Raw genomic sequence first — 26,249 nt, forward strand, 5'->3', positions numbered from 1 at the left:
CTGGGCAGATACAGATACAAATACACATATTTCAAAACCCATCCGCTTGCCGAGGCGTCGGCCGTAATGGTCAATCAACAATCATCGGACACAGAAGCCGGGATAACAACGCCAAAGTTTATTCAACTCGAGCTCCCCGTGAGCTGCACATTATGTGGGCAGTGGCGCAGTAAAGGGGGTTTTAGTTCACATATTTGTCATTGGCATATACAAAGGTTTATATCTGCTTGCTATAAAGAGCTATCATGTTTTAACTTCTTAAATATTCGAGTATGTTTTTAAACAGGTTTATCGTTTTTTGAAAGTGGCCAATTTCAAGGGTCCCTCTCACAACGAACATAAAATGAATCCCATTTCAAAGATCCCCCTTGCAGACGCCTCTGGCTAAATGCGTGATCTGTATCTTCATTACCTATAAATATTGCATAAATTACAGCCGGAAAATCCGCTGATTAAACATCGGATAGCGGGGCAATGGGTGCTGCCAGCAGATGGGAGATGGGGATGGGGAATGGTGTGGCGATGCCATTGATGCAGTCGCCATCAAAATGCATTTACGATGGCTGATTAAACAAAGCGCTTATATTGGCTTAGGCGTTGGCTAAAAATGGAAATGGGCGGTCAGACAGCGAAATTCGATCCAATTCCATCAAATCAAATCGAACTCATTTCTTTCAAGGCCAAGGGCCTGACGTTGACATTTTGGTATTTTAATGATCGCAACATGGTCAATGCAATATTCGGCAGGTGAACGTATATCTGGACTTGTTCTCGATGGAAGCCAATAACCGCCAACGGCACCAGCGCTTGACAAATGCCTGCCTGAACTGGCGTCTGCAGCGTCGTGGATTCGGGGTGCTGGCCAAGAGCGTGGTGGAGTACTGCGATGAGGCGGGACATCAAGTGGAAGATGGTGAGTCACAGATTATATCATCGTGTAAATAATGTTTCTTTGCATTAGCATCCAAAAAGTGTTATGCATTTAATGGCGATGAGGTAATACTAACGACCGATAAAATAAATATTCCTTCTCGGCTTTAGATGCGTGGAACCTGACCTTCTACGGAATCTTGGGCACTCTACTGGTTCTGGCTTGTCTGGGTAGCTTAGTGGATCTGCATCTAAAGCGAAGCCGTCATGATAAAATGCTCAAGGAGCGAGATCACTACAAGACACCGCCCAAGAGCACTGCCCAACAGGTGCTGCTCACCTTTTCGGTGGCCCGCAATTGGTACCGACTTAATCAGGAGCCAAGTGGTAAGATCGGTCGCGAGCTGAGATTTCTCGACTGCTTCAAGTTCTTTGCCATGTTCATGGTGATATTTGCGCACACCAACTGGGTGATTTACGAGAGCGCCATCAGCAATCCGCAGGATCCGGAGCGACTGCTTCACACGGCAGCTGGCACTTTACTCGTTTCGGGATCATTGATCACTGTGACCTTTTTTGTGATCAGTGGTTTGTTGCTTACCATTAACTGGCTGGCCGTTTCACGTTCGCTAGAATCTAAAAAGGACACCTGGAGCTTCGGCCAGTATGCTTTGCTATTTGTCAAGTTTAACATCTTCCGATACATCCGACTGACGGTTCCATATGCCTTTGTATTGCTCATGAGTGGCGTTTACTTTGAGAACGCTGGAGGTCCACTGTGGCGGCACATCTTTGAGCGGGAGCAGTTGGCTTGTCGACGCAACTGGTGGACCAATCTGCTCTACGTCAACAACTTTGTACGCACGGATGAGCGGGTAAGTAATGAGTGCTTTATCTAATTTATCATCTAATCCACTCAAAATTCCATTCGGGATGCAGTGCCTGCTCCAAGGTTGGTATTTGGCAGCGGATACTCATTCCTTTGTGCTCAGCTTGGTGCTGCTGATGCTGGGTCACCGGTTCGTCAGATGGAGCAAACAGCTCTATGCGGGCATTTTGGGTCTTTTTGTGGTGGTGCCAATGGTGCTCACATATGCCATGAACTACTATCCCATTTTTGTACCCACGCCACAGTAAGTGATCGGACTTAAAAACTTTACTACTTGATTACAATCATTCTACCCATCTACCAAACAGAACCCAGAAGGATTCCTTTATCGGAGATCGTCAATTCACCGAATTCTACACGTCGTCCTTTATGAACTTCGGTAGCTATTTCTGTGGAGTCCTGGCCGCTTTGGTTTACGATCAGTTGGCATTGAAGCAATACAAACTACGGGAGTTAAAGAGCTTCCAGCTTCTTTGGTTTACACTTATTCCAGTGGGGATTCTATGGCTGTTTAGTGCTCATCCCATCTTCCAGCACTACTACGTGACGCCGTCGGCCATTTGGGGAGCATTATATGCCGGCCTGCAGCGAAACATCTGGGGCTTCGGGCTGGGAATCTTCATCGTGGGCATGGCCAGCAAAGTGGGATGTAAGTATCAACTGCGAGATATGCTTGGTATATCCTTGGCAAATCTTACTGTTCTTTCACAGGGATTTTCCGTAAGTTCTGCTGCTTGCCCATTTTCCGCATTTTGGGACGCCTCACTTATGGAGCCTTTATCGTCCACCTTCTTGTGGCGAGAATCGTCTTGGCCACAGTGCGGGAGCCCATTTATTTTGGCACGGGCATGATGGTGAGCTCACTTCTGGCATTCAATAGGAATTGGATTTTATGTAACTCAAATTGTTCTCATCTTATCTACAGTTTGCTTTCATCTTTTTTACGGTGACCGTGTCCTATCTCTGCTCCTTCTTGCTGGCCATCTTTCTGGAGCTTCCCGTCTCCTCCTTCCTCAAGCTTATGAGGTAGCCCAATGTCCTAACTTAAAGATTACTTATAACTAGAATAAAAGACATAACTTAATTAAATCCGTCACCAAAAAATTTCACTTACCCTGCGCCAATCTGGCTGGAAACGTCTTCATCGAGATTGCAGCTTCCTTTGAGCTCAAGGAAGTAACGCAGAACAGCATTGCTGGCGTCCTCGTTTAGGACCGGATTTAATTCCTGGCGAGCATAGGACAAGAACTTCTTAATCAGTATGGGTGGGAGCAGGTCCAAGTCCCCCTCCTCCGGAAGTACCTCCAGACGTTTGTCAAGATCATAATCCTGCTGCATAATGCTGTCATTATCGTCCTCCGTTTTGATTGTGTCATCATCTTTTCCCGCTGCCGGCACATTAAGGCTGACCTCGCACATGGAGTCGCTCATTTTGGGCTTAAGAGCATAGCGGGCTGCAATTCTCGCTCGTTTCCTAGCGCCCGCATGGAGAGCCCTTACGTGGGCAGTCAGCGACATATCTCTCTCCGAGGGCTTGTCCAATAATATGTAAACCAAATGGAACTCCCGCAGCAAAGAGGGTGAAATATTAATATTCTGTAGAAGGTAGCGCCCCTCATCGTATTGTCCTCTTTGTGGATTTGCGCACGCTATCACCGAAGGTTGCGCCGGGAATGAGGCAAATGCTCCTGCAAGTGGAAGATTTACTTCCTCTGATTGTAGGCACTGCAACAGTACGGCCTGCTTGGAGGCAAGTTTATCCACATCATCGAGGGTGCAGTGACCGCCTCCACTGGCCATCATCAAGGAACCCGCTTGTAGCACACGCTTGTTACGCCCAGCAAACGTAACACCCAGTTGCTGTGCGGATTGAGCCCCACGTTTTCCACTCACGTGGGCACCACGTTCAGCGATCTGAGCACAACTTTGCAGAATCTTGGTCTTTCCAATTCCGGGATCACCCACCAGGAGCACGTTGATGGCTTCAGTCTCCGCACCTTTCCCGCCGAGAAGGGATAGTAAACAGGCGGCTTTGGGTAGCTCATGTCCGTATACCTCCGGGGCAATGGATTGCACCAGTAGCTTAAAGCTGTTGGGTTCCGCATTGATCATGACAATCGCTTCCAAGTCACGTTCGCTGAACTCCCGCTTGATGCTGCTCGCATCGCGAATGCTGACTGCCTTGAGATAGGGCTGCATCTGGTTGGAGGTGTCTCCAGTGGTGGTATCGTCGCCCAATTCCTGCAGCTTAAGGATGCCAGTTACCACGACCTCCTGTCCGACACGCACAGCATCAACTAGATCATGTCGCAGCTCCACGTCCATTTCAGCAGGCATGCTGGTCTCAAAGTCGTGGACCAAGTTCAAACTGGACTCCTCCACGCGGATAATCTGTCGGATTGAAAGCCTGGTGTATGGGGAACTGCGAAGAGGCACGAATTCGTCACGAGCCACACACTCCGACCGCTTGCATTGATAAGGACGTGGCTGGAAGGTTCCCCGTTGGCGCATGGCAATCTCCATCTGGCAGCGACTGCAGCGAAAGGCTTGCCACGTGAGGCTGTAGCTAGGCTCGCCCACATTGCTCACAAAACCCCGGATGGAAAACAAAGTGTCCACTCGGGAATGGCTTATTCCTTCTATTGATTCCACAGGCACAAAATCATCCGGTCGTGCGTAGATCTTGCGTACCCGTGGGGTTGGAAGGACGTACTGTTCCGGAGTGGACACCATAGCTGTGGTGGAATCATTACAGTCCAGCTGGTGATTGACGACCACAGTGTGCATAGCCAACGACAGGGTTCCTAGCGTGCGAAGCGGGTGCTCACGGATGTCTTCGGACAAACTAGGCCAAACCTCCTTTAGCTGGGCATCTGATTTGATGCCTGCTGCGCAGAGGGGGAAGAATCCCCGATCCCGTATCATCACAAAATCGAAGGTGTGAGGATTACGTTGGTAGTATGCCTCCACGGCCATTATCCTTGTGGCCAGTTCGTTGCCCTCCTCGTATTTCTCGCGCAAGAAGTACAGTCGCCAGCCGGAATAAGCCCGTGGATTATCCACCGCAATGCTCTGCACCTGGAGCCCGTCTTCTGGTGCGGCATAGTTTTCCGGCCGCAGAAAGCTGCAGTCCAAGTGAGCATTGCGTCCTCGCTTGCCGGCTGTGCGGCTCCAGCCCCTGGGTTGCCGAGTTGCAGGCGGAACAGAAGGAGCGTCTGGTGCTCCAGGTTCCCCTTGGTTGGGTTGTCGATTGCCTCCGGCTGGGATCACACGTCCATTGCGCCGAAAGTAGAAGTACGGACGGTAGGCTCCGCCTCCGCGACCACGACCACGCACAAATCGCGATGGGGCGCCCCCCCGGGAAAGCGTTGGATTCATTTCAGCTGGGGAAAGTTTACAAATTTGCCCGCTTTTAAATAGAGATGATACCTATATTACAAATGACATGAAATATCGATAACGATCTTTGGCTAAGATATTGAACCCTTAACGATTTTATATTTAAACTTATAAATCGATGTAATAAAATTATTTTGGAATTATTTCGGCGGACACTTGTGATATCTTCGATTCTTGCTTCAGTATGCTCAGCTGGGCGGGAAGGTAGTGTTCAAATACACCCGATAGCTTCGACTTGACCTCACGAAATGTTTCCAACACTTTTATCTCCTCGTTCTCATCAGTGGGCTGCACGGCCTTTAGTTCATGTAGTAATTCGGTGCAGCCGTCGAGGAGCATCACCTGCTTCAGGTGAAGCTTAAGCAGCTCCTGCTGAATTGTCTTGATGCACTGGATTTGTTGGTCCATGCGCAGTGGAATCGTGGAAAGAGCCAACATTTGCTCCATATGCTTTTTATCCTTCACGAACATTTTAGCAGCACTTTCCATGGCTTCAGCAGGTTTTGCTTCAATCTCCTTGGGATCTTTGTGCTTTTTATCCTCCACGATCGTTTTATGAATAATTTCCATGTTTTCAGCAGGTTTTGCTTCAATCTCCTTGGGATCTTTAATGCACGGAGCTTCCGTCTCGGTTTTAGCTGGAATCTGTAAGGGAAATTAGGGCTTACTAACTAACTAGCCTTAGAAATTGACAGCTATCGCCTTTTTTTTTGGTTATCTACAGCTTTGTATTTATTTATTTTTTTTTTTACCATTTTGTTCTCTGCTGAAAAGTTTTAGAGACCGTATGCAACCAATGATAAAACTGAATAGCAGATCGAATACTAAGTCAAAGCCTCCTTTTAATAAGAAACTCATAGTTTTTTACAGAACATTCAGAGCGATCTAGGGTTCTGGTTTCTGGTCACCTTTTTTCGGGAAAAGTGAACTCAGATTGACGGGACAGTTGTCCAGGCGGGCCAGTTGCTTAACCATGTCATCCAGGAGCAGGCTGTTCCGCTCGTCGGAACCCTGGATGAGCCCGTAGGCCTCTGCGTTGGCGATTCGGTGCTGCAGAAGCGGCATGTAGGGTCCATTGAAATGCGGCTGTCCATTGGCCAATTCCGGCGGAGGCTTAGCAGTGGGAATAAAGTCCGTTTCCGACTTTGGGGACCGGCAAGTCGGCTGGTTTGGCCGAAACTTTGGAGTCCTATAGCCCAACTTTCGCTTCTTTTCCGCCTGCAAGTGATTTTCGCTCACGTCGTCGGACTCGTAATGATGGTTATAAAACCGGATGCCGTATATTGCGGGCTTTGGCTAAATTAGGTAGATTTATCTTTAGATAAATTAATATTTTGTGTTATAGATAGTGTTGATGGTTAGAAACTGAGACATATCTCCAAATCTCCAATACTCACAGCTCTCTTGCGCTCCTCATCGTAGCCATCGTCATCCGAATCATCATCCTGTTCATCATTGTCCATTTCAATGGGAATCCGGTCACTGGTCACCGGCACCTGGGGCACGAATTCTGAGGCACTTGCTCGGAGTCCATTAGGGGAGACCGCGGTCGGCGGAGAAGCAGAAGCCGAAGTCGGAGGAGTAACGGCTGGAGTCACCTCATTGCTCATGGACTCTAGTTCCAGACATAAACGTTTGTAGGCCATCGTGGTTCTTTCCAAGTGGTTGAGATCCAATTTGCCAGCGATATGGGCAACGTTCTGGAGGAATTTTTTACTTTCATCCATAAAGAGCGAAGTCACAATCAAATTCCTTTGTGGATGGCGCAAACATTAAAAATTTTAAACATTTAACACAAACTTGATTTGTTTAGCATTCGATGTTTCGATTCGATTTCTGACAGAAAATCTGGAACTGTCAAACATATTTAAATTGGTTGATGTACAACAATTTATAAAAAAATATTAATAACGAACTAAAAAACTTGTAGTATTTAATGGAATTGTCCACAATTTTAAAAATTTAGCTCAGTGTGACCATTTCGGTCGCGACTTATCGGTCTTGTCGATAAATTAGAGCTGCAAAATTTGTAAACAGTGGACGCCTATAATTAAAAACAATATTTAACATCGAAAAAATAACGTTTTCAACGTTAATTTAAATAATTAATTTAAAATACAATTCAACATGCCGGTTAGTGGATACTTGCGCATCAAAGGCAAACGAGTTGGCGTTGAGATATTCCCAGTTCTTTTCACCTGCTTTCGTGACCCCCTGCCAAGCATAAAAATTTCCAAGGGAAAAGGCAATCTTGTAAATTAACTATGCTTTCAGGCCTACCACTCGCAGATCAAGGAAGTGCGCCAGCAGGTGGGCAACATGGCCATCCTGCCGCTGAGGACGCAGGTGCGCGGGCCAGCGCCCAGTGCGAATATTGAGAGCGACATCATTGATGAGTCACTGTACTACTTCAAAGCCAATGTCTTCTTTCGCACGTACGAAATCAAGGTGAGGCCGTAATCCGGGATTCAGAACCATTACCTGGTCACGTGATGGTCATATTGAATCCTTATGCTACTTGCTACTTGAATTCACAAACTATGTTTTACCATTTTCAGTCCGACGTGGATCGCGTGCTCATCTATGTGACGCTCTACATAACAGAGTGCCTCAAGAAGCTCAATCGCTCCACGAGCAAGGCCCAGGGACAGCAGGACATGTACAGCCTGGCCATCTCCAAGTTCGACATTCCCGGCGATGCTGGCTTCCCATTGAACGCCGTCTATGCCAAGCCGCAAACGGCCCAGGATGCGGATCTGATGCGCCAGTACCTGCTGCAGCTGCGCCACGAAACCGGCAACCGGGTACTGGAGAAGGTCTTCAACACCGAGGATGGCAAGCCCAATAAATGGTGGACCTGCTTCGCGAAGAAAAAGTTCATGGAGAAGAGTCTGGCTGGACCTGGACAATAAACAGCTATCCACAATATCTGGTATCTTGTTTTGCTTCTACGACGGGTAAAAATACCCTTCAATTAAGTTTTACTCGCAGCGTGGTCCTAATTTGCAGTATCACTGCCAACGTGTCACAATTAATTAAATTCATTAACCACTAAATAAATTATTTGAATTTGTAAGCCTTTCTGTTTTAATTAATTTATGTAAATTCTTTTTACAAAATTAACGTGGATAAAACTGCAAGTAACTTTCATAAATAATATCTGTTTCTAATAACTGACCAGCAAATGGAAGTTATTGCCTATAATTTGTGTAATCAAAATCGGAATAGTAAAGTATTAACTAAGTTTCATTTATTTGTAGTCGCTCCGTCATTGGAAAAAATGCTTTCTATTGGCCTGTTAATTAAATAAACTTTGTCATCTGTCGAATACAACGTGGAACTCTTTGAATATAAATAATTTATATTTATTAGGCCAGTTGAGTAATTAAAAAAAATACAACTGACTTTCGCTTAAGACGAAGCCACAGCAACGATCTTTAATTGGAAAATCGTTCTAAACAAGGAATTCTAGGGGTACAAGCAACTTTAACGATAGAGATGGTCGGCCTGCAAGTTAGAGGCAATCTCGGACTCCCACTTGTCGCCGTTGCAGAGAAGCTTCTCCTTGTTGTACAGCAGCTCCTCGTGCGTCTCCGTGGAGAACTCGAAGTTGGGTCCCTCGACGATGGCGTCCACGGGACAGGCTTCCTACGCGGGGGGACAAAAAGATGCAATTAGTTTCTAGTAAATTGTGGCGCCACTTTGCTCCTCCTCACCTGACAGAATCCGCAGTAGATGCACTTGGTCATGTCGATATCGTAGCGTGTGGTACGTCTGCTGCCATCCGCGCGCTCCTCCGCTTCGATGGTGATCGCCTGTGCGGGGCAAATAGCCTCGCATAGCTTGCAAGCGATGCAGCGCTCCTCTCCACTGGGATAACGACGAAGGGCATGTTCTCCGCGGAATCGCGGGCTCAGTGGTCCCTTTTCAAAGGGATAGTTGATAGTGGCCGGTTCCTTGAAGATGTGCGCCAGGGTGACGGCAAATCCACGTAAGAGTTCACCGAAGAACATGGTGGATGCAGCACGGTCCGTGATGTCGGCAAACTCCATGCTCAGTTCCTTGTTGTTTACATACACATAGCCCTTGGGAACCTCGACGATATCTTTGGGTTCTGCTCGCTGGGCGGCCAGCAGCCGGGCTCCATGGCTGCCAAACAGGCGCTGTCCTGTGGGGAGAACATTTTACCATTAAATAACATGCTTAAGTCGAAAAGTTATACTGAATTAAGCGAGTTTAGACTTTTGTTTTGGTATGACATAAGCTTACATAACCTCACTCGCCGCGATTTCCACGAAAATGGGAAATTTCCCGGAAAACAACGGATGTGAGGGGATGGGTCGCCACCTACCGTTGCGCGATGCGGTGAAAATTCGCATAGTTAGCGACATTTTTGCGACCAAATTAAACTAAAATTGCCAAAGAAGTTGTTTTGCTATTGAATTTGCCCGAACAAATTAGAGCTGGGTTTCTTTCGATTACCCACATAAATTCAATGCTCAAATATCGTATTCAAATATATCGTAGTTTCTTAATGACATAAACCAAAAATAAAATATGAGATATAAAATATAAATAATGTAACAAAGAATTAAATATTCGTGTAAAAATAATAAATAATATTAACAAATAATCCAGAAAGACTGTGAGAAAAAAAAGAAAACATTTTTTTTATACGAATACCCCTAATAAAAACCTTAAAGCTTCGATAATGGCACTATCGATATAAATTCGCACTTTTACACTTTTCAACATTGACTTTGAAAATCCCCACCACTACAATTTACAGTTTAACTTTTCCCGCTACGCGGAATTGTGAAATTTTTCATTGTTTATGTCGGAAAATGGATCAGGAGGTTATGGATTTCTTTGACTTCTCGAAGGAGTTGAAGCGCGTGGCCGCCGCCCCGCAAGGCTACATCAGCAGCGATCCGAGGCTAATGGCCACGAAGTTCAAATCATCCGAAGTGCCCAACCGCGAGTTGATCGGCACCGACTATGTCAGCAAAATCGTCGCCAAGGAAAAGTGTCTCCTGAACGGGGTGAGAACTGGAAGCTTGCGTCAGCACTTCTGTTTGTTTATGTGTAATTCGATCCAGACGCTGCTCAACGAACAGCCTCAAGGCAAACGCATTCGAACGCTGGACGATTTGGACACCGACGATGAGGGGGAAGAGACCGAAATTCGCCGGGATGACGAGTACTACAAGAAGTTCAGATTCAATCTGAATCGCGACAAGAACTTGTCCATCTACGCCAAGCGCGAGGAAATATTGGCGGCCATCAATGCTCATCCGGTAGTCATTATTAAGGGCGAAACAGGATGTGGCAAGACCACGCAGGTGAGCAAAACTTAAATAAAATCCTAACTTTTTTATTAAGTCTATATTTTAATAAAGCCAACGCAAGCGAATTATAATTAAACCTTTTATCCTCGACTTTTGAAATTCAAATCCAAACTAGTCGAGAGTATTTAATATTATATAATAAATAATAATCTTCAATATACTTTTCAACTCTTTATATAAGAATAGCAAAGCCTAGGAAACTTATATCCTATATAGTTATATATCCTATCCTACATACTTAAATACAATGAATATTTTATGTGCAACAGATAAACAAGATCACATCGCGCAAAAATGCTAGTTATTTAATTATGTAAAAGTTTTATAAACTAACTCAAGTATCCAAAATAGCTTTGAGTTCTTCTTCCGTGACCTCCTCGCTTTCACCCACTTCCATTTCCTCGTCGTCACTAAACTCAATCATCTCATACTCTTGCTGCACGTCTGCTGGAAGTTCCCTCTGAAAAACGGTGGCCGAGGACATGCGGCGTTGATAAGTCTCGTTGACCTCCAGCTGCACTTCTAGTTCATCCGCCTGGTTTTGCGGCTCCCGTTCCTCGACGCCGTACATGGCCTTGTTCCGCACCCTCTGGCGCACTTCCAACTGGTTGCCTGTAGATGTTGTGGTACAATTCTCATCTGGAGTACTCTTTCTAGCTCCTAGAACACTTTGGATATCGGCAAAGACTTCTCGCAAATGGCCGAATATTTGAGAGGGCGGCAAAGCGTGCTCATGACCAGCCGCCAATTGCTTCTTTTGGGCATTGTATGCCGCTTCCAGTTCACACAATGGCTGGCTTGCCTGGTCCAGTGCTCGCAGACCCTCCAGTTCGTATGTGAGACTGACGCCGTTCGCACGCTGTTGCTTCTGCATCAAGGCACTCTGCCTCTGTTCCTTGGCACCCGCTACGGTCTCCACACGGTCGTAGTCCACCAGATTGTCCAACCCCTGGCAATAGTCGAGCGCGGTGAAGCGGAAGGCCTGCTCCTGGGTCAGGCGCCACAGCATGTAGGCGATCTGATGAGTGTCCTTCCGCTCCGGACTATCCTTGCGCAGATCTAGAGCGTAGTCTGTTAGTTCTTGCCAAGTGCGCGGTGAGACCTCGATCTTAATAAAGTTGTGCGTGGGCTGCTTGTAGTAGATTACGTAGAGCAGAAAGAAACCTCCGATCCTTTGAGCGCGAGATGCCGGGAAAACGTCCCCGGTGGTGCGTCGGGAGCACGACAGTCGCTTGGCCACATGCAGGGCCGCCAGTGTGGTGGCTATCACCTCTGTGTGGTTCGTCTGGGCAGTGAAGAGGTGCTGCAGCTGCAGTTCTCGCCAGCACCGGCAGAACACCTCGAACTCGCAGTTTTCGCCATCATTAACCAATCGCTGAAATCGTTGCACCAGCTCCCAGCAGTCGTCAAAGATATTCAGCTCCATTCTGAATCTTAATTACGCGAAATATATGCGCATCTCTCATTCAAAAGAGCCTCAAAATATAAACAATAACATTCGCCGGGAATAAGCTTTTACAACACTAGCCGGGGAGTTCATCGATAAATATGTAGTGTTCATAACTGCTTAGCTATTTTCAAAAAAAAAGCGCAAAACTATAAAAACTGTTTGAAAAATGTGTAAAAAATACAATTACATTTTTGTTCTGCTTTGTAAATATTTAGATATTTTCTTATAATTATTATTAGTATTCAATCAATTATTCTTACAGGTGCCCCAATACATTTTGGATGAGGCCTATAAAAGCGGTAAATACTGCAACATTGTGGTGACACAACCCCGGCGCATAGCTGCCATCTCCATAGCGAATAGAGTTTGCCAGGAGCGCGAGTGGCAGCAGAACACGGTGTGCAGCTTCCAGGTGGGCCTGCACCGCCCGAACTCTTTGGAGGACACTCGTCTGTTGTACTGCACCACCGGGGTGCTGCTGAACAATTTGATTAACAACAAGACGTTGACCCACTACACCCACATTGTGCTGGACGAGGTGCATGAAAGAGACCAGAACATGGATTTTCTTCTGATCGTGGTGCGTCGCTTGCTGGCCACGAACTCGCGGCATGTAAAGATTATCCTGATGTCGGCCACCATCGATGCCAAGGAACTGTCCGACTACTTTACCACCACTAACTCAATTCCGCCAGTGATCACCACCAATCATCGACGTAAGCACTCGATCGAGAAGTTCTACCGTGACCAGCTCGGCAGCATTATTTGGAATGAGGAAGATGTGGGACACCAGCAGGTGCCAGAAATCAACAAACACGGTTACAGGGCAGCGGTAAAGATCATAGTGATTATTGACAACATGGAACGGAAGGCTGCAATCCAGTCGCGGCAGAGCTATGACGAGGCCCTGCGCTATGGAGCTGTGCTCATCTTTCTGCCAGGCATCTACGAAATCGACACGATGGCAGAAAATCTTACTTGTATGCTGGAAAACGAGTAAGCATTGTTATCCGTGAGAATTGCTCACTGTACAAATTTTGAAGTAGCTAAAATTGTATCATTATAATTTCCAATCTTTATTGTTTAATTGCAGCCCCAACATTAAGGTCTCTATTGTTCGCTGTTTTTCGTTAATGACACCGGAAAACCAACGGGATGTCTTCAATCCCCCGCCTCCCGGTTTCCGCAAGATCATTCTGACCACAAACATTGCTGAGAGCTCCATCACGGTGCCAGATGTCTCATACGTTATTGACTTTTGTCTTGCCAAAGTAAAGGTAACCGATACGGCTAGCAGCTTCTCTTCGCTCCGCTTAACCTGGGCGTCCAAAGCCAATTGTCGTCAGCGTGCCGGCCGCGTTGGTCGTCTTCGTAGTGGACGCGTTTACCGTATGGTTAATAAACACTTCTATCAGAGGGAAATGCCCGAGTTTGGAATACCAGAAATGTTGCGCTTGCCCTTGCAAAACTCGGTGCTCAAGGCCAAAGTGCTGAATATGGGATCACCGGTGGAAATCTTGGCATTGGCTCTATCTCCGCCGAATCTGTCGGACATACACAATACAATATTGCTTCTGAAAGAGGTGGGTGCTCTGTACTTAACAGTAGACGGCATCTACGACCCGTTGGATGGCGATCTTACCTACTGGGGCACAATCATGTCTCGGCTGCCGTTGGACACACGTCAGTCCCGGCTTATCATATTGGGTTATATTTTTAACATGCTCGAAGAAGCTATTATTATAGGTAAGCGGGCAACAGTAGTTAAGCTTTAGGATAACGGGGGGAATATTCTTTGTCTTGCATTAATGATTTTTTTTTTAAATATGTTGTAGCTGCTGGCTTATCGACGCCTGGCTTGTTTGCGCACGAAGGTGGTAGGTCTCAATTAGGCGATTCATTTTGGATGCACTATATCTTCTCCGATGGATCTGGCTCCGACTTGGTGGCCATTTGGCGCGTGTATCTGGTAAGTTATGCGATGCATTACTAATAGCGTAATAACTTGTTTCTTCGGCAGACATATTTGAACATTGTGGAAAATGGTCACGACCAGGAGTCTGCTATCCGTTGGGCCAAACGTTTCCACGTCTCCTTGCGGTCACTTAAGGAGATACACTTGTTGGTGCAGGAACTGCGTGTGCGATGCACGCATCTCGGTCTGATTCCGTTTCCTGTTAATCCTAACCAAATGATGGACGATCGTGAAAAAGCGATCATGCTCAAAGTGATCATTGCAGGTGCCTTCTACCCAAACTACTTTACGCGTTCCAAAGAGTCGTGTGCAGACACAGATCGCAATATATACCAGACAATATCGGGCCACGATCCCTGCCGCACCGTATATTTTACCAATTTTAAGCCTGCCTACATGGGCGAGTTGTACACTAGGCGCATTAAGGAGCTATTTCAGGAGGTCAGGATTCCGCCGGAAAACATGGACGTTACTTTTCAAGAGGGTTCGCAAAAGGTCTTTGTCACTTTCAAACAGGATGACTGGATTGAAGGTTCATCTAAGTATGTTCCTGTGTCGGGCAGAGTTCAAAGTGAGGTGTACAAGGCAGTTATGATGCGACAAAATCGTGTCGAACGGCCAATCCACATAATGAAGTGAGTTATCAAGGCTTTTACTATCGATTATGAAGCTTATGTTTAATCATTTACAGTCCGAGTGCATTTATGAGCTACGTACAGCAGCGAGGGATTGGAGATGTGATTGAGGGCCGTTGGATTCCACCCACAAAGCCTTTAAACGTCGAGCTTCTTGCGCTGCCATCTGTCTTTGACAAAACTATTTCAGGGTCGATTACTTGCGTAAGCTGCTGCACCACACAAATCTAGAGAATTTCAAAGTATTTTTTTTATTTTTCCTATCTTACAGATCGTCAACTGTGGCAAGTTCTTTTTTCAACCCCAATCTTTTGAAGAGTGCATTCGAAATATGTCTGAAATTTTCAATGCTCCACAGCAACTAAGAAATTACGTAACTAACGCGAGTGCCATCGCAAAGGGCATGATGGTGTTGGCCAAACGCGATAGTTATTTCCAGCGCGCCACAGTGATCCGGCCAGAGAATCAGAGCAATCGCCAACCAATGTTCTACGTTCGCTTCATCGACTATGGTAATTGCACTTTGCTGCCCATGCAGCTAATGCGTTTGATGCCGAGAGAGCTAACTGAACAGTACGGCGACCTTCCGCCACGTGTTTTTGAGTGCAGGCTGGCAATGGTTCAGCCCTCTTCAGTGGTCAGTGGAAACAATAGGTGGTCCACCGCGGCTAATGATATGCTCAAGACAGTGGCCCAATGCGGTCTAATCGATATTGAGGTGTATTCGCTTTTCAATAATGTAGCAGCTGTTCTCATTCATATGAGAGATGGCATAATCAACGATAAGCTAGTAGAGCTTATGTTGTGCCGTCGATCCGACGAAGATTATATGTCTAGAAAAGATCATGATTTCCGTTTGCGACGTCAAGAATCTGCCCGGAACTTGAGCACGGCGCAGCGTCAACAGATCAATGAGGAATATCTGCGATCCTGTCAGCTGCCGCAAGACCACGATCTACCACCGCCTCCGCTGGAAAAGTGCAAGACCGTTGTAATGTTGAAAGGACCCAACAGTCCTTTGGAATGTACTATGCGATCCATTACTCGTGTGGGCTTAAGTAAACGGGTGAATATAGACCATTTGTCCGTTAATGCACTTCTCCTGGATGCTGATCCTCAAGATCACCACGATCATTTGATAGTGGCCCACGAAATCGCGGAGAGTAGAAACGGGCAGACACTGACAGCCCGTGGAACCACCCTGATGCCCAATGTGCAGGGATTCGGTGCTCTAATGGTTATGCTATTTAGTCCCACTATGCAACTTAAATGCAATAAAGAAGGCACATCATATGTCTCTGTTCTGGGAGGATTGGGTTGTGACCCGGACACAAACGAGCCCTACTTCGCAGAGCATGACGTGTTGATTAATCTGGATGTCAACATTCTCGAAGATGATGTGATTTTGGTGAGCACGCATAGTACGAATATATACAGAATTGCATTAATTTTCTGATATTTATTTTAGATTAATCAAATTCGCTACTATATAGATAGTGTCTTCTTCAACTTTAAGGAAGAAAACAATCCAGCTGTTAGCGTAAATGAACGTGTTTCTATATACACTCAGCTGCGTAGCCTTATAAATAGGTAAGATTGCTGCGCTTAAAGTCATGCTAATTAAATGATTTCACTAAATTTGATTTCGCAGGCTCCTTTGCAAGGATCGTAGATATATCGAAAGAAATATGAGCAATGCGGATTTTGAATGGGAAACCAATCCCGAACTACCACTGCCGAATGAACCTTTTGGCAAGAGGGCCATATTTCCGATGCACTCACTTACTGAGCTCCAAGAGGAAGACACGGGTCGCTTGGTGCAACTGAGAGAGAACTGCAGCATGTTGCACAAATGGCGCAACTTGTAAGACTGGTGCTTGTTTACAAGAATATATTGCATTACTTATATTTTAACTTATATTTTTAGCGAAGGCACTTTACCCCATATGACTTGCAAACTGTGCAATCAGTTGTTGGAATCGGTTCCCCAGCTCCGTTTGCATCTCCTGACCATATTGCATCGTGATCGTGAAAAGCAAATCGACTATTGCAACCAATAAGAATGGTTACATCGTTTAATATGAAAACAGCTGATTTTGAACTTTTTGATTTCTCATTTCTTTTCTTAAAGGACACACTTCACTTGTTTGGTTTAAAAAAATGACGTATTCATGGAATGAAAACAAGTTTTGAATTGAATCTAAACCTACAGAAATCTTCATTACGTTAAATATTTTCTATGTTATGTTGAATGATCTCTCTTCGTTCAATTACGAAGTGTAAAATGTGAAATATAATTTTTTGTTAATTACATCTTTAAAGATATCATTAAATACGAAGACAGCTATACTAACCAGTTCATTACAAGCAAAAATCCATAAACTGCTTGCTGTTTATAAAAATCAAAGCCCTGGGGCGTGCATGTTCTCCCTTTTTGGGCTCTTTTTTTTATTTTAGATTAAACTCACACATTATATTTATGCAACTACAACTACATCGGAGGAATTCTGCAGCGGCACAGGAGTTGGAGTGTTTGCCTCCAGCTCGCAGATCGTATAATTCTGCATGCGGTTTAGGGGCTTGCTGCACAGCCCACACATCTGGTGCTTATACACGCCGTATATCTCGAAATTCAGGATGTTGTACAGATCGAACTGGATGGTGGAGGACAGCTGCGTACACTCCACAATTAAAATATTTTGCTCGTTAAGTTCCACGCTGAAAGGGCATATGGCGTTTATAAAATTGTATATAAAAGCTAAAAAGCATTCTTACCGGAAGTCGTAGTCACTAGTCTCAATTGGCCATTGATATGGCTTTTTGCGCACGTTGTGCGGTGTTTGATCCTGGTTAAGATATATGAGCACTGGTTCATCCGTGGGCAGGCTGCTGTTGTCTGTGCGGGCGCGGAAGTTGAAGTAGTTTTGCCCGATATGGACTCGTAATCCATAGTTGGTGGACAGTCCTTGAACAGGCGAAGGCGTAACAAACACTGCAATCTGTGGCAATGGCGAACAGTCAGCCACCAGCAGCGTGAGACAGTCGGGACGCACCGCAATCTCTCTGAGATTGATTAGGTAATCATCGAAGGTATTGACTATGCCATTGATTACTGAGCAGGAGCGCTTAAGTCCTGAGTCGAAGGTAAGCTCGTGGGAAGCGTCGAACTTCGAGTCCAGCTTGTAGAAGAAGGGGATCTGATGGAAACGCCACTTCACTCCGTTGACCTCCACAGCCAGCCTGAACTGGTCCTGAGGAGTTTGCATTGATATATTTATCTCCTGGCTCATATGCAGACTGTCCACCTTGTCGGCGGATAAGGCGGACACTAAGTGGTCCAGTCGATTCGACCACAGCTCGAACCAGGCGGGCATCTTAAAAAATATAAAGGTGAGTTGATTGGTCTTTTATATATCTTTTCGGAGCGGAAAGTAATTTGATATATCTGATATACTTACATTGTCAAACTTCAGGTCCATGTCGTATTGTGTGATCGAGGTGAAGTTCTCAAAGTTGCTACGCTTGCAATACCTGGAAGTGGGTATGGGCGAGAACTTCAGTACCTCCTTGGGACAGAAGTCGGTGTCCGTCAGCGAGATCTTGTCGGAGCGGAGGAAGGCACGGGCATGCTCCGAGGGCTGGCGAGATGAAAACGTTGGGTTAAAAGAGAATCCACTTCGGGCTTATGTACACTTACACCAGCTCTAGCTGCAAACTGCACCGTGGAACCCTTCTCCGGGCACTCGCTCTCCTCGGTGGCCAGGCCAAACACCACATCGCCATTCAGAGTGTGAGGTCGCTTGGTAAACACCAGCGGTTCATAGGTCAACTTGGTGCAGGCCTAAGGAAAATTATGCAAATGAGTGAGAAAATCCTGTATCCTTAAGTGAAACACCATGTGTTTTTTTTAATGCTTTTTAAAATAAACCTAAAATCTGTCAACTTGATTTTCCAATTATGAAATATGGAATACAATTTAATTTCCTAGCCGGTGGTTCTTCACACAGTATGTCCCAGTAGGTCAATAGCCAGCTATGCTCGGCACGAGTCAAGTGCTCCTTTTGGGTGGCGGGTGTGACACCCTGTAAGTATTATGTAGTTACACTGCTTTCCTCAAGCGTGGAGGCAAGAAAATGTGGGGTTCAGCTGTTCGCTGAAGCTCCAGGCGAGTGGAGTGGGCCACATTACCATGACGAAACAGCAGACAACGGAGCCACAACAACTGCAGCAACGATTAGCGAACCCACACACATCCTGACTGTATGATTGTATGGCCCTCTTCCGCCCCACCGTTCGTGCCTGCGTGCCACCTTACTACACACACACACACACACGCAACCCATCCTTTCAAGCACTCAAGCAGTCGCCGCAATTGTTGGCCCACATTCGTGGGTTGTTTGCGTCCCGGAATCGAGACCGAGAACCGAGTCTGGCAACCGGACTAGAGTAAAGCAGGCCTGGCGGTGTAAGTAGCCCCGTTTGATCAATACGACTCGGTGGGAGCTCAGTAGAAGGCATCCAGTTACGCTACTGTTCAGACGAATTTCTCCTGTCGTAAATTTGTTTTGGGAAAAAATTACATTTTCTTTTATTTTGTAAGAACGCTGTAAAAATCTGGAAAAAAGACCCAGTGCTCTCGACCTATTTTATTTCGGTACCGCCATCGGGAGCATTCAGTTGCGTTGCTTTTATAAATTTATGTTTACTTGATTCTCGGTCGGACAAACTGCAAAATGACTTCGGTAAGTGATATATAAGAAGCATAATAGATATGGATTCTTATGTAGCCACTTTACCTGCTTCTCCAGATCGAGTCAAAACGCGTCCAATATCGAAAGTATTTGGAACGCGCCGGAGTCATCGATGCCTTAAGCAAGGCTCTGATTAAGCTTTACGAAGAGCAGAATAAGCCGGAGGATGCCATTCGCTTTGTACGCAAGTTTATGTGCGAGAGCTGCCCGGACGATGCCCAGTACGATGTAATGAAGAACGACCTCGAGGAGGCCAAGACCCACATCTCGAAACTGGAGCAGGAGCTTGAACGGCTACGCGGACAAATGTGAGTTTCTAAGATCGCGTCTTGTCTGTCCAGTCTTGATTTAGATTCTATTTACACTCAATAGCAAAAAGTCACCGGAGGAGTACCAGGAGCTCACTACTGAGGGCTACAAATCGCTCATGGATGATGAGGAGAACGTGAGCTCACTGCTGCGCAAATACCTGACTCCGGAATTGCTGGAGGAGTACATGCTGGTCACCACACCTGCGCCGGTGGATGCCTACCTATACGATTGCGCCGTCTCCGGATTCGAGCACCACGACGCGCCCGTGGGCATTTTCGCGGCAGATGCTGACAGCTATGACGTGTTCAACAAACTCTTTGATCCGATCATAAAGGACTATCATGGCCAGATGGACAACGAGAACGATGTGCTGCAGAAAGACCCAGACTTTGGCAACGTGGACGAGATCGAGAACTTGGATCCGGAGCGCAAGTACATTCTGTCCGCACGAATCAGATTGGCTCGCAATATCGAAGGTCTGCCCTTCTTCCCCAAACTGACCGAGAAGCAATTCATAGAGGTGGAGGAGAAGGTGCGTTCGGCCACGGAGACAATGGATGGCGAGCTGATTGGCTCCTATCTGACAATGGCGGACATCGATGCTGAGACCCAGGCGGAGATGGTCAAGAGACATATATTATTCCAGCGCGGCGATGAGAAGCTGACCACAGCCGGCTGCTATCGTTTCTGGCCAACTGGTCGTGGTGTCTACCACAATCCCGCCGAGACCTTCTTGATCTGGGTGAATCGCCAGGACCATGTGCACATTATGTCCATGGCACAGTGCGGCGACTTGGGCGATGTTTACAATCGCCTTGTCAACGGTCTAACCGAACTGGAGAAGACGTTGGCCTTTGCCCGGCATCCGCGTTATGGAAACCTTACGGCTTGCCCCACCAATTTGGGCACCACCCTGCGGGCTTCGGTGCACATCCGTCTGCCGCTACTCAGCAAGGACCCCGATCGTCTACTCGCCCTCGCCGAGGAACAGCAGCTGCAGGTACGCGGCACCGATGGCGGCGAGCTGTCCACCGTGGAAGATGGTGTCATGGACATATCAAATAAGAGGAAGCTTGGTTTCACCGAGTTCGAACTGGTCAAAACTCTGCAGGATGGCGTTGTGACCCTGATTAACGCAGAGGAAGAGCTCGAAATATCCGGACAGGAGGGTTAGAAACAAATAGCCAATACTTAAAAACCTTGTAAAGCAATTAATATCACTATAAAGTACTCACGAACACTCACAGACGAACACTTAGAGAAACAGGAGAAACGTATCTTTGGTTAAATAAATTTGTCCCTAGCCACAGACAATCACTCACCTTCCAGTCGTCCTCGTCATCCTTTGAATTTCGCTGAACCTGGCCGGTCAGCTTGAACCAATTGGACTTGGTCGATGCCAGCACGTCCAGGGTAATGTTCCATCTATGAAGTGCATCCGCAGCATGATTTTCGTTCATGTGGTCCGTGTGCTCCAATGTAAGGCCGATCTGCTTGCCTTTCATGTCCGACGTTTTCAAAACGTCTTCGGCACAAAAGTTACCTTCGATCTGAACGAAAATTGGTTTTAGCTTTAAATATTGTTAAATATTTAATTTTATTTCTCACCCTGGTGTTCTTCTCGTTGTACATAAGCATGGTAAAGTTGCGATCGTGGCCCAGGTGTATGGAACTTAGCTGGGTGAAGCCAAATATGTACATCAAAGCATTGACCACCATATTGCCGGAGAACCCACTGGAAGTGAAGTGATTAGCTGAGTAGCAAATCGGTTTCGAAATTCAAAAATTACTTCTCCGTGAACTCGGACTTTAGCAGCATCCCCCTGTACTTGATGAGCTCGTTGAGATTGGTGGTCATGCTCAGTCGGACGCCCAAATCCGTCATTGGGTAGCTAAATAGTTGAACCTGCGAGCTTGACTTTATTATTATTCTTAATTTTACCCATTTTCAGATGCTTAAAGTAGTTAATTAAATTTAGTTAATTTATTTCATATATTTTGGTATTATTTTTCTCAACAAAACACTTACCACATCGTTCCGACCCTCGGGCACCATGATCTCTTCGAAGGGCGCCGCCGCTGTCTTCGTGATCAAACCCCTGGTCTTGGTCACCGCCCGCGACTTGAAGGACAGGCCACTGGTCAGGTTTTGGGGTCGGGAGAAGGAGTAGCGCCTGCACTTACTGCCACTCTCGTTCAGATGCAGTTCGCTGCTAAAGGGGATGTAGATGAGGAAGCCCTGCTCCCGGTTGATCTCGTGATCGAGGTTGAGGAACGGATTGTAGCTACGACTCCGCACCGAGGCGTATGAAGAGTATCGGGCATCGATTTCCAGCGTGTGCTTGGTTATGGGCGAGTTCCGCTGCTCTGTTATATTACCACGCAACGAGGTTAGTACGGTGGTCTGCAGCAGGACGTCGGAGGAGGTTCCCAGCACCGTGGGCACCGTGTAGCGATTCATGAAAGGCCAACGAACAGTCTGCATGTTTATGTGACTGTCTGTCCGAATGATTTGCTGCATTCTTTCCAGAACTGTGGAAAACGGGCATGAACCGCACATGGCTGATGGTCAAGAGGTCAATGTACTCACTGTTGTCGTAGGTCAGCTGCCGGAACATCCGCTGGTTGAGGTAGTACGACAGCACCGTCTTGCCCTCCATTTGCAGGATGAACTCCAGATGCAGGTCCTTCGAGTTGATGATCGGAGCCTGCAGCATGGCCAATAGAGCCTTGATGCTCTTAAAGGTAAAAGGATCGCTGCCATTTCGCGATTGCATCTTGTTCAGGATGGTATCTGGCAGCCCACGTGCCTTGATGTATAGCTGGAAGAAGTAGAGATGGCTTATTTGATTCTTGAAACACCGAGAGGTTGTACTTACCGCCAGTTGTCCTGTGAATTTGCCTAGAGCTTCGGTGTCGAATTTGAAGAAGGCCACCACTGGCATGTCCGACTTTGGATCGCCCACGAGGAATACCTGAAGCATTGCACCGATGCCGAACTTGGAGTCGCGATAGTCAAAGATGTAGTTACCGGTGACCCAGTAGCGTGACTCGGGCTTCTGGGGCAGATGACGATGCATGTAGGACAACAGACGGCGTCTAAATGAAGGATATACGACATCTGTGGATGGCTGTGAATTAGGCTGAGTTAGATGACTTACAGGTGCTGATAGCAGGGATATGTTGTCTCCGAGATGCTCGTCACCGTCGTCCGGTAGTAGTTAATCATGTGAGGGTCCGTCTCGCTCTGAATGATGCGATGGATGCTGATGAGACGGGCGGCCGTGGGGTTGGAAATCAATAGCAGCGTAACCGCTGCCACACGAAGTTCTAGGCTGGCATTTCGGGACTCAAAGATTGGCCAGTAGACCTCGTATATGCGCTCCGCTCGACGATCGGCCAGTGCCAGGGTCGTCCAGGCGGCCTGGAACTTCAGATCCTCGTGCTCGTTGGGGTCCTGAACAATGGGCTCCAGATAGTTGGCCACGTTCCCCAATTGCAAGTTGTTTAGACCCTGCAGATACAACATCTTCTGGTCGAAGTCGCGATCGCCTGCGATGAATGATATTAGTTTATATGGAACTCATGGTTATTTGGAACACTTACTTAGATAGGCATTAAAGTACTTCTGGACATACTCCTCAAACTTTTCCTTATCGATGCCCTTGGCCACATAGACATTATGGATGAGCGTGGCAAAGCTAAGGATAGCGGCCTGCCGCACATCCGGGCGATCGGGTCCGATATTGAGGAAGTCCTCGCACTTTTGCACCAACTCCGCCGAGAGCTCGAAGATGTGGAATGGCATGGGTATGAGCAGTTGCACAGCGATTTGCGGCTTAGTCAATTTGTTGAGCACCAGGTGGTGGGTCAGAAAAACGGATGCTTTAGTTCCAATGCGGGGAATGATTTCATGAAAGATGTTGCGAATGGTCTCCTGGCGATAGGAGGTGCCAATGTCCACCTCCCGATAGAGTTTAGTGAGCGAATCAAAGTCCATCTCGCTGAGAAGCTTGATCACGTCGGAGAGAGTGGAGTCGTAGGGCTCCGAGAACTTGAATTCCGTTGTCTCTAGTGCTTCGGCCAGACTGTCTAAGAGCGTCCCCGCCTGGGCAATCAGCGTCTCCTGCTGCTGAGGGCTACGACCTCCAGTGGGATCGTTGGGATCCAGCCGCTGCAGCTCCAGGTTGGATGGCTCTGCTGCCATTGAGGTTTCAATATCGATGGGATTGTCGATGGGCGTCTCGTTAAGGAAATTGAGCAGCAACTCCGAGTTAATGAATTGTGCTTCTCCCGTGGATTCGAACGTGTGGATCAGGGTTGTGCCCTTGGCATGGGCCATGCTCAGATAGTAACCCGTTTCGTTGTGCGGTGACATCCCGTAGATGGCCTCATTGCCAATGATCACACTCTTCTGGTGATCGAATTCGCACGTATTGGGCGGCACGTTGCTGCGTGTAGTGTGAACCGCCTCCGAGTACGGCTTGCAGGTCTTGACCTCCGGCGTTTTGCGGATGGAGATGTAGTTTGTCCTGTTGGACACAAAGTACTCCGTGCGGCAAGTGCCGTGAATACCCAGCTACCAGTAAAAATAATAAAGTTTAAATTAGGAATTATGTATATCGGATGGTATAACTTACCTCATCCACGACGAAGGCCCCGCTGGACTTCATCTGGAACTGCAGCACCGATGCGATGGCCCGCTTGAAGTTCATGCTCCATATGGGATCGCCTTCCTTGAAGACCACATGTGAGATGGCGCCATCCTTGGTGAGAGCGATCTTGAAGGGCTTGTAGGGCGGGTACATCTCCTTGTTCTGCAGGAACTTCTCGCCGGAGTTGTTCAGCGTTACATCGTCTATGACCAGCTGTCGGGTAGAGAGCGAGCGAGAGAGAGAGAGAGCAGAGCAGAGCAGACGATTAGCCGGGAAAGCCCTGCAATAATGCTGTAATCTTCTATCGACCAGGGTCGAGCCCAACTGAACCGGCTGATAAGACGCGCCGAGACGCCGTTTATCTGGCCAGCAGAAATTAGTCAGATCGGCGCTCTCATATGGCGTACATGCACCATACCATGCCCAGGCGCAGGTCCAGATGCCTGATCACTGATAAGCGAGGGACTCTCTACTCCTAGAGAGTCACTCTCAGTCAAAACAATCAGAGCTGATTAACAAAAGGGAATGGCATTATCTGTGGGGGCTCAATGAAAGAAGTTCACAACCGAGTTCAGTTTATTGTGGCGAATCCGCTCCGATCTTTTCCAGAGTCGCTACCGCTCAGTGAATGGTTAAATTGTCTTTAATTCATCTGCGAATTCTTCTTCGTCTGCGGAGGCTGACAAGAAGTCGCGCTGCAGATGGTGATGGGGAATGGGAAGTGGAATATGGGAATGGGGGCTATAGAATGCGCCGATTGGATCGTATAAATTGATAATGAAATCAATAAATTGATTTGATTTTTCACCGATTTCCAATTGATATACACATTCTTCTACATACAAGAAGTATGAGTAAATACTAGTATGGATCGATTTGTATAAACAAAAATAATATTGAGAAACGCTTGCCGGAGATCAACTGAAACATCTCCGAAACTGGAACTGATCCTAGACAACTTACCGCCGCAGCCAAGACCAGCTCGCTTTGCCGCTGGAGCGTCAGCTTGCCCCGCACAATCCATCCGGTGGTGGGTGGCGCCTGGTGGCCCTCGTCCTGGGGCTTTGCACCCACCAGGACATTGCCCTCGTACTCGTAGAGCATCTGTTTGTTGAGGCCAATGATGCTGAAGGCATGGCCGGCATCGAAGATCAGGAACAGATCTGCCGGATAAATAGATAAATGGGAAATTGAACTTCAATTCGATGGATGCTCCTCCCATCCGCTCGTGTTCATCCATCCCTCCCGCCATCTATGTCGCATTCGCGCGGACGGGCAATAAACTCTTCAATTATCAATTGAATTTCTTATATATATATATATATAGATATATACTAAATGTGCATGTGTATATATAATATATATAAACATATTTGAATGATCGCAAAACGCTTTAATCAATGTTGCTTCTAGGTTTCTTTTTGATGCGCGCCTCGTCAATGAATAATTACGTCATATTCTTTTATTAGTTTCTGATACAGTTGGGATTATCAACTAGGTTACTCTCACGTACACACAAACACGGAACACTTGAGTAGCCTCATGGCCTGCTACTTGCTACTAGCTACTTCCTTCCGAGGTCGTGGCACTCGCTTTTCCACAGATCTTCCGACGCTTTTCACTTCGCGCACAGATTTCTCAATGTAGTATCAGTGAATATATGTATATATATTATATATAATATATATATCAACGCGACTGTATATTATCAGATTTTTCAAAGAAGCCGACGCTTTTCCTCCTTTATCGCCAACGCGTCTAATTCCCGGATCACAGCTCGACACGTCCGCTCTGTTCGCGATCCAAGCTCAAACTGAGCGGACATAACAGCCGGATGGTTGGCCTTGCTGGAGGTTTCGTTGATAAGAATCATGCTGCGAAGAGCAGCTTGGCAGCTGGGCTCTCTTACGATCTCTTGGGAAATGTCCTATAAATAGATTTTTGCCGCGTCCACTGGAACAACGT

The 26,249-nt window shown here is 46.7% G+C and overlaps 10 protein-coding genes and 1 non-coding gene across 13 annotated transcripts in view; 4 read left to right on the forward strand and 7 right to left on the reverse strand.

Moving 5' to 3' along the window:
* Positions 1 to 2,841, forward strand: part of CG4576 (uncharacterized protein) — a 4,575-nt gene extending 1,734 nt beyond the window's left edge. The window contains exons 3-8 of the mRNA NM_142238.3: positions 748 to 913; positions 1,042 to 1,745; positions 1,810 to 2,003; positions 2,068 to 2,408; positions 2,471 to 2,613; positions 2,685 to 2,841. Of these exons, the coding sequence (NP_650495.1) occupies positions 748 to 913; positions 1,042 to 1,745; positions 1,810 to 2,003; positions 2,068 to 2,408; positions 2,471 to 2,613; positions 2,685 to 2,789 (1,653 nt within the window). The 3' untranslated portion in view covers positions 2,790 to 2,841. The remainder of the gene's footprint in view (positions 1 to 747; positions 914 to 1,041; positions 1,746 to 1,809; positions 2,004 to 2,067; positions 2,409 to 2,470; positions 2,614 to 2,684) is intronic.
* The window catches only part of rec (recombination-defective), a 9,614-nt gene extending 4,462 nt beyond the window's left edge, over positions 1 to 5,152 (reverse strand). For both annotated transcript variants that reach the window (NM_169674.2, NM_001275686.1), the window contains exon 1: positions 2,874 to 5,152. In NM_169674.2, the coding sequence (NP_732072.1) occupies positions 2,874 to 5,137 (2,264 nt within the window). In that variant the 5' untranslated portion in view covers positions 5,138 to 5,152. The remainder of the gene's footprint in view (positions 1 to 2,873) is intronic.
* A 75-nt stretch (positions 5,153 to 5,227) lies between these two features.
* On the reverse strand, positions 5,228 to 5,952 carry CG43318 (uncharacterized protein). Its single transcript, NM_001260198.2, has 2 exons — positions 5,911 to 5,952; positions 5,228 to 5,803 (listed from the first exon to the last, which is right to left on the reverse strand). The coding sequence occupies exons 1-2, from the start codon at positions 5,911 to 5,913 to the stop codon at positions 5,288 to 5,290; spliced, it is 519 nt and encodes a 172-aa protein (NP_001247127.1). The 5' UTR covers positions 5,914 to 5,952; the 3' UTR covers positions 5,228 to 5,287.
* A 29-nt stretch (positions 5,953 to 5,981) lies between these two features.
* CG43317 (uncharacterized protein) lies at positions 5,982 to 6,945 on the reverse strand. The gene is made up of 2 exons (NM_001144586.2): positions 6,556 to 6,945; positions 5,982 to 6,454 (listed from the first exon to the last, which is right to left on the reverse strand). The coding sequence occupies exons 1-2, from the start codon at positions 6,883 to 6,885 to the stop codon at positions 6,044 to 6,046; spliced, it is 741 nt and encodes a 246-aa protein (NP_001138058.1). The 5' UTR covers positions 6,886 to 6,945; the 3' UTR covers positions 5,982 to 6,043.
* A 222-nt stretch (positions 6,946 to 7,167) lies between these two features.
* On the forward strand, positions 7,168 to 8,541 carry Arpc3A (Actin-related protein 2/3 complex, subunit 3A). 2 transcript variants are annotated; one of them, NM_169675.3, is made up of 3 exons: positions 7,168 to 7,291; positions 7,433 to 7,606; positions 7,717 to 8,541. In NM_169675.3, the coding sequence occupies exons 1-3, from the start codon at positions 7,286 to 7,288 to the stop codon at positions 8,068 to 8,070; spliced, it is 534 nt and encodes a 177-aa protein (NP_732075.3). In that variant the 5' UTR covers positions 7,168 to 7,285; the 3' UTR covers positions 8,071 to 8,541. The 2 variants fall into 2 exon arrangements, with proteins under 2 accessions (NP_732075.3, NP_650498.3); NM_142241.2 differs by having other exon boundaries at positions 7,717 to 8,232.
* A 26-nt stretch (positions 8,542 to 8,567) lies between these two features.
* Positions 8,568 to 9,637, reverse strand: ND-23 (NADH dehydrogenase (ubiquinone) 23 kDa subunit). Its single transcript, NM_079980.4, has 3 exons — positions 9,510 to 9,637; positions 8,875 to 9,326; positions 8,568 to 8,806 (listed from the first exon to the last, which is right to left on the reverse strand). Exons 1-3 carry the CDS (start codon positions 9,547 to 9,549, stop codon positions 8,645 to 8,647), a joined length of 654 nt encoding a protein of 217 aa, NP_524719.1. The 5' UTR covers positions 9,550 to 9,637; the 3' UTR covers positions 8,568 to 8,644.
* mir-4911 (mir-4911 stem loop) lies at positions 8,807 to 8,874 on the reverse strand. The gene has a single exon (NR_048405.1). It is a non-coding gene; the product is annotated as a mir-4911 precursor RNA (primary transcript).
* A 301-nt stretch (positions 9,638 to 9,938) lies between the features above and the next one.
* spn-E (spindle E) lies at positions 9,939 to 16,935 on the forward strand. The gene is made up of 11 exons (NM_057393.4): positions 9,939 to 10,200; positions 10,258 to 10,500; positions 12,219 to 12,952; positions 13,050 to 13,702; positions 13,792 to 13,925; positions 13,977 to 14,566; positions 14,623 to 14,770; positions 14,838 to 15,974; positions 16,035 to 16,156; positions 16,218 to 16,430; positions 16,494 to 16,935. The coding sequence occupies exons 1-11, from the start codon at positions 10,003 to 10,005 to the stop codon at positions 16,624 to 16,626; spliced, it is 4,305 nt and encodes a 1,434-aa protein (NP_476741.1). The 5' UTR covers positions 9,939 to 10,002; the 3' UTR covers positions 16,627 to 16,935.
* Positions 10,666 to 12,035, reverse strand: Pbp45 (PSEA-binding protein 45kD). Its single transcript, NM_142242.3, has one exon. It carries the CDS (start codon positions 11,930 to 11,932, stop codon positions 10,841 to 10,843), a length of 1,092 nt encoding a protein of 363 aa, NP_650499.1. The 5' UTR covers positions 11,933 to 12,035; the 3' UTR covers positions 10,666 to 10,840.
* Positions 16,936 to 16,985: 50 nt separating the features above from the next.
* Positions 16,986 to 26,101, reverse strand: cv-d (crossveinless d). The gene is made up of 15 exons (NM_169676.2): positions 25,798 to 26,101; positions 25,248 to 25,447; positions 24,270 to 24,497; positions 23,236 to 24,208; positions 22,791 to 23,181; positions 22,509 to 22,728; positions 22,220 to 22,451; positions 21,659 to 22,161; positions 21,420 to 21,535; positions 21,238 to 21,364; positions 20,952 to 21,179; positions 18,264 to 18,407; positions 18,025 to 18,204; positions 17,342 to 17,940; positions 16,986 to 17,284 (listed from the first exon to the last, which is right to left on the reverse strand). The coding sequence occupies exons 1-15, from the start codon at positions 25,826 to 25,828 to the stop codon at positions 17,044 to 17,046; spliced, it is 4,413 nt and encodes a 1,470-aa protein (NP_732076.1). The 5' UTR covers positions 25,829 to 26,101; the 3' UTR covers positions 16,986 to 17,043.
* CG4546 (uncharacterized protein) lies at positions 19,054 to 20,956 on the forward strand. Its single transcript, NM_142244.2, has 3 exons — positions 19,054 to 19,308; positions 19,375 to 19,625; positions 19,690 to 20,956. The coding sequence occupies exons 1-3, from the start codon at positions 19,300 to 19,302 to the stop codon at positions 20,801 to 20,803; spliced, it is 1,374 nt and encodes a 457-aa protein (NP_650501.1). The 5' UTR covers positions 19,054 to 19,299; the 3' UTR covers positions 20,804 to 20,956.
* Positions 26,102 to 26,249: the final 148 nt, after the last annotated feature.

This window comes from Drosophila melanogaster, chromosome 3R (assembly GCF_000001215.4).
Source record: "Drosophila melanogaster chromosome 3R".
Taxonomy (NCBI): domain Eukaryota; kingdom Metazoa; phylum Arthropoda; class Insecta; order Diptera; family Drosophilidae; genus Drosophila; species Drosophila melanogaster.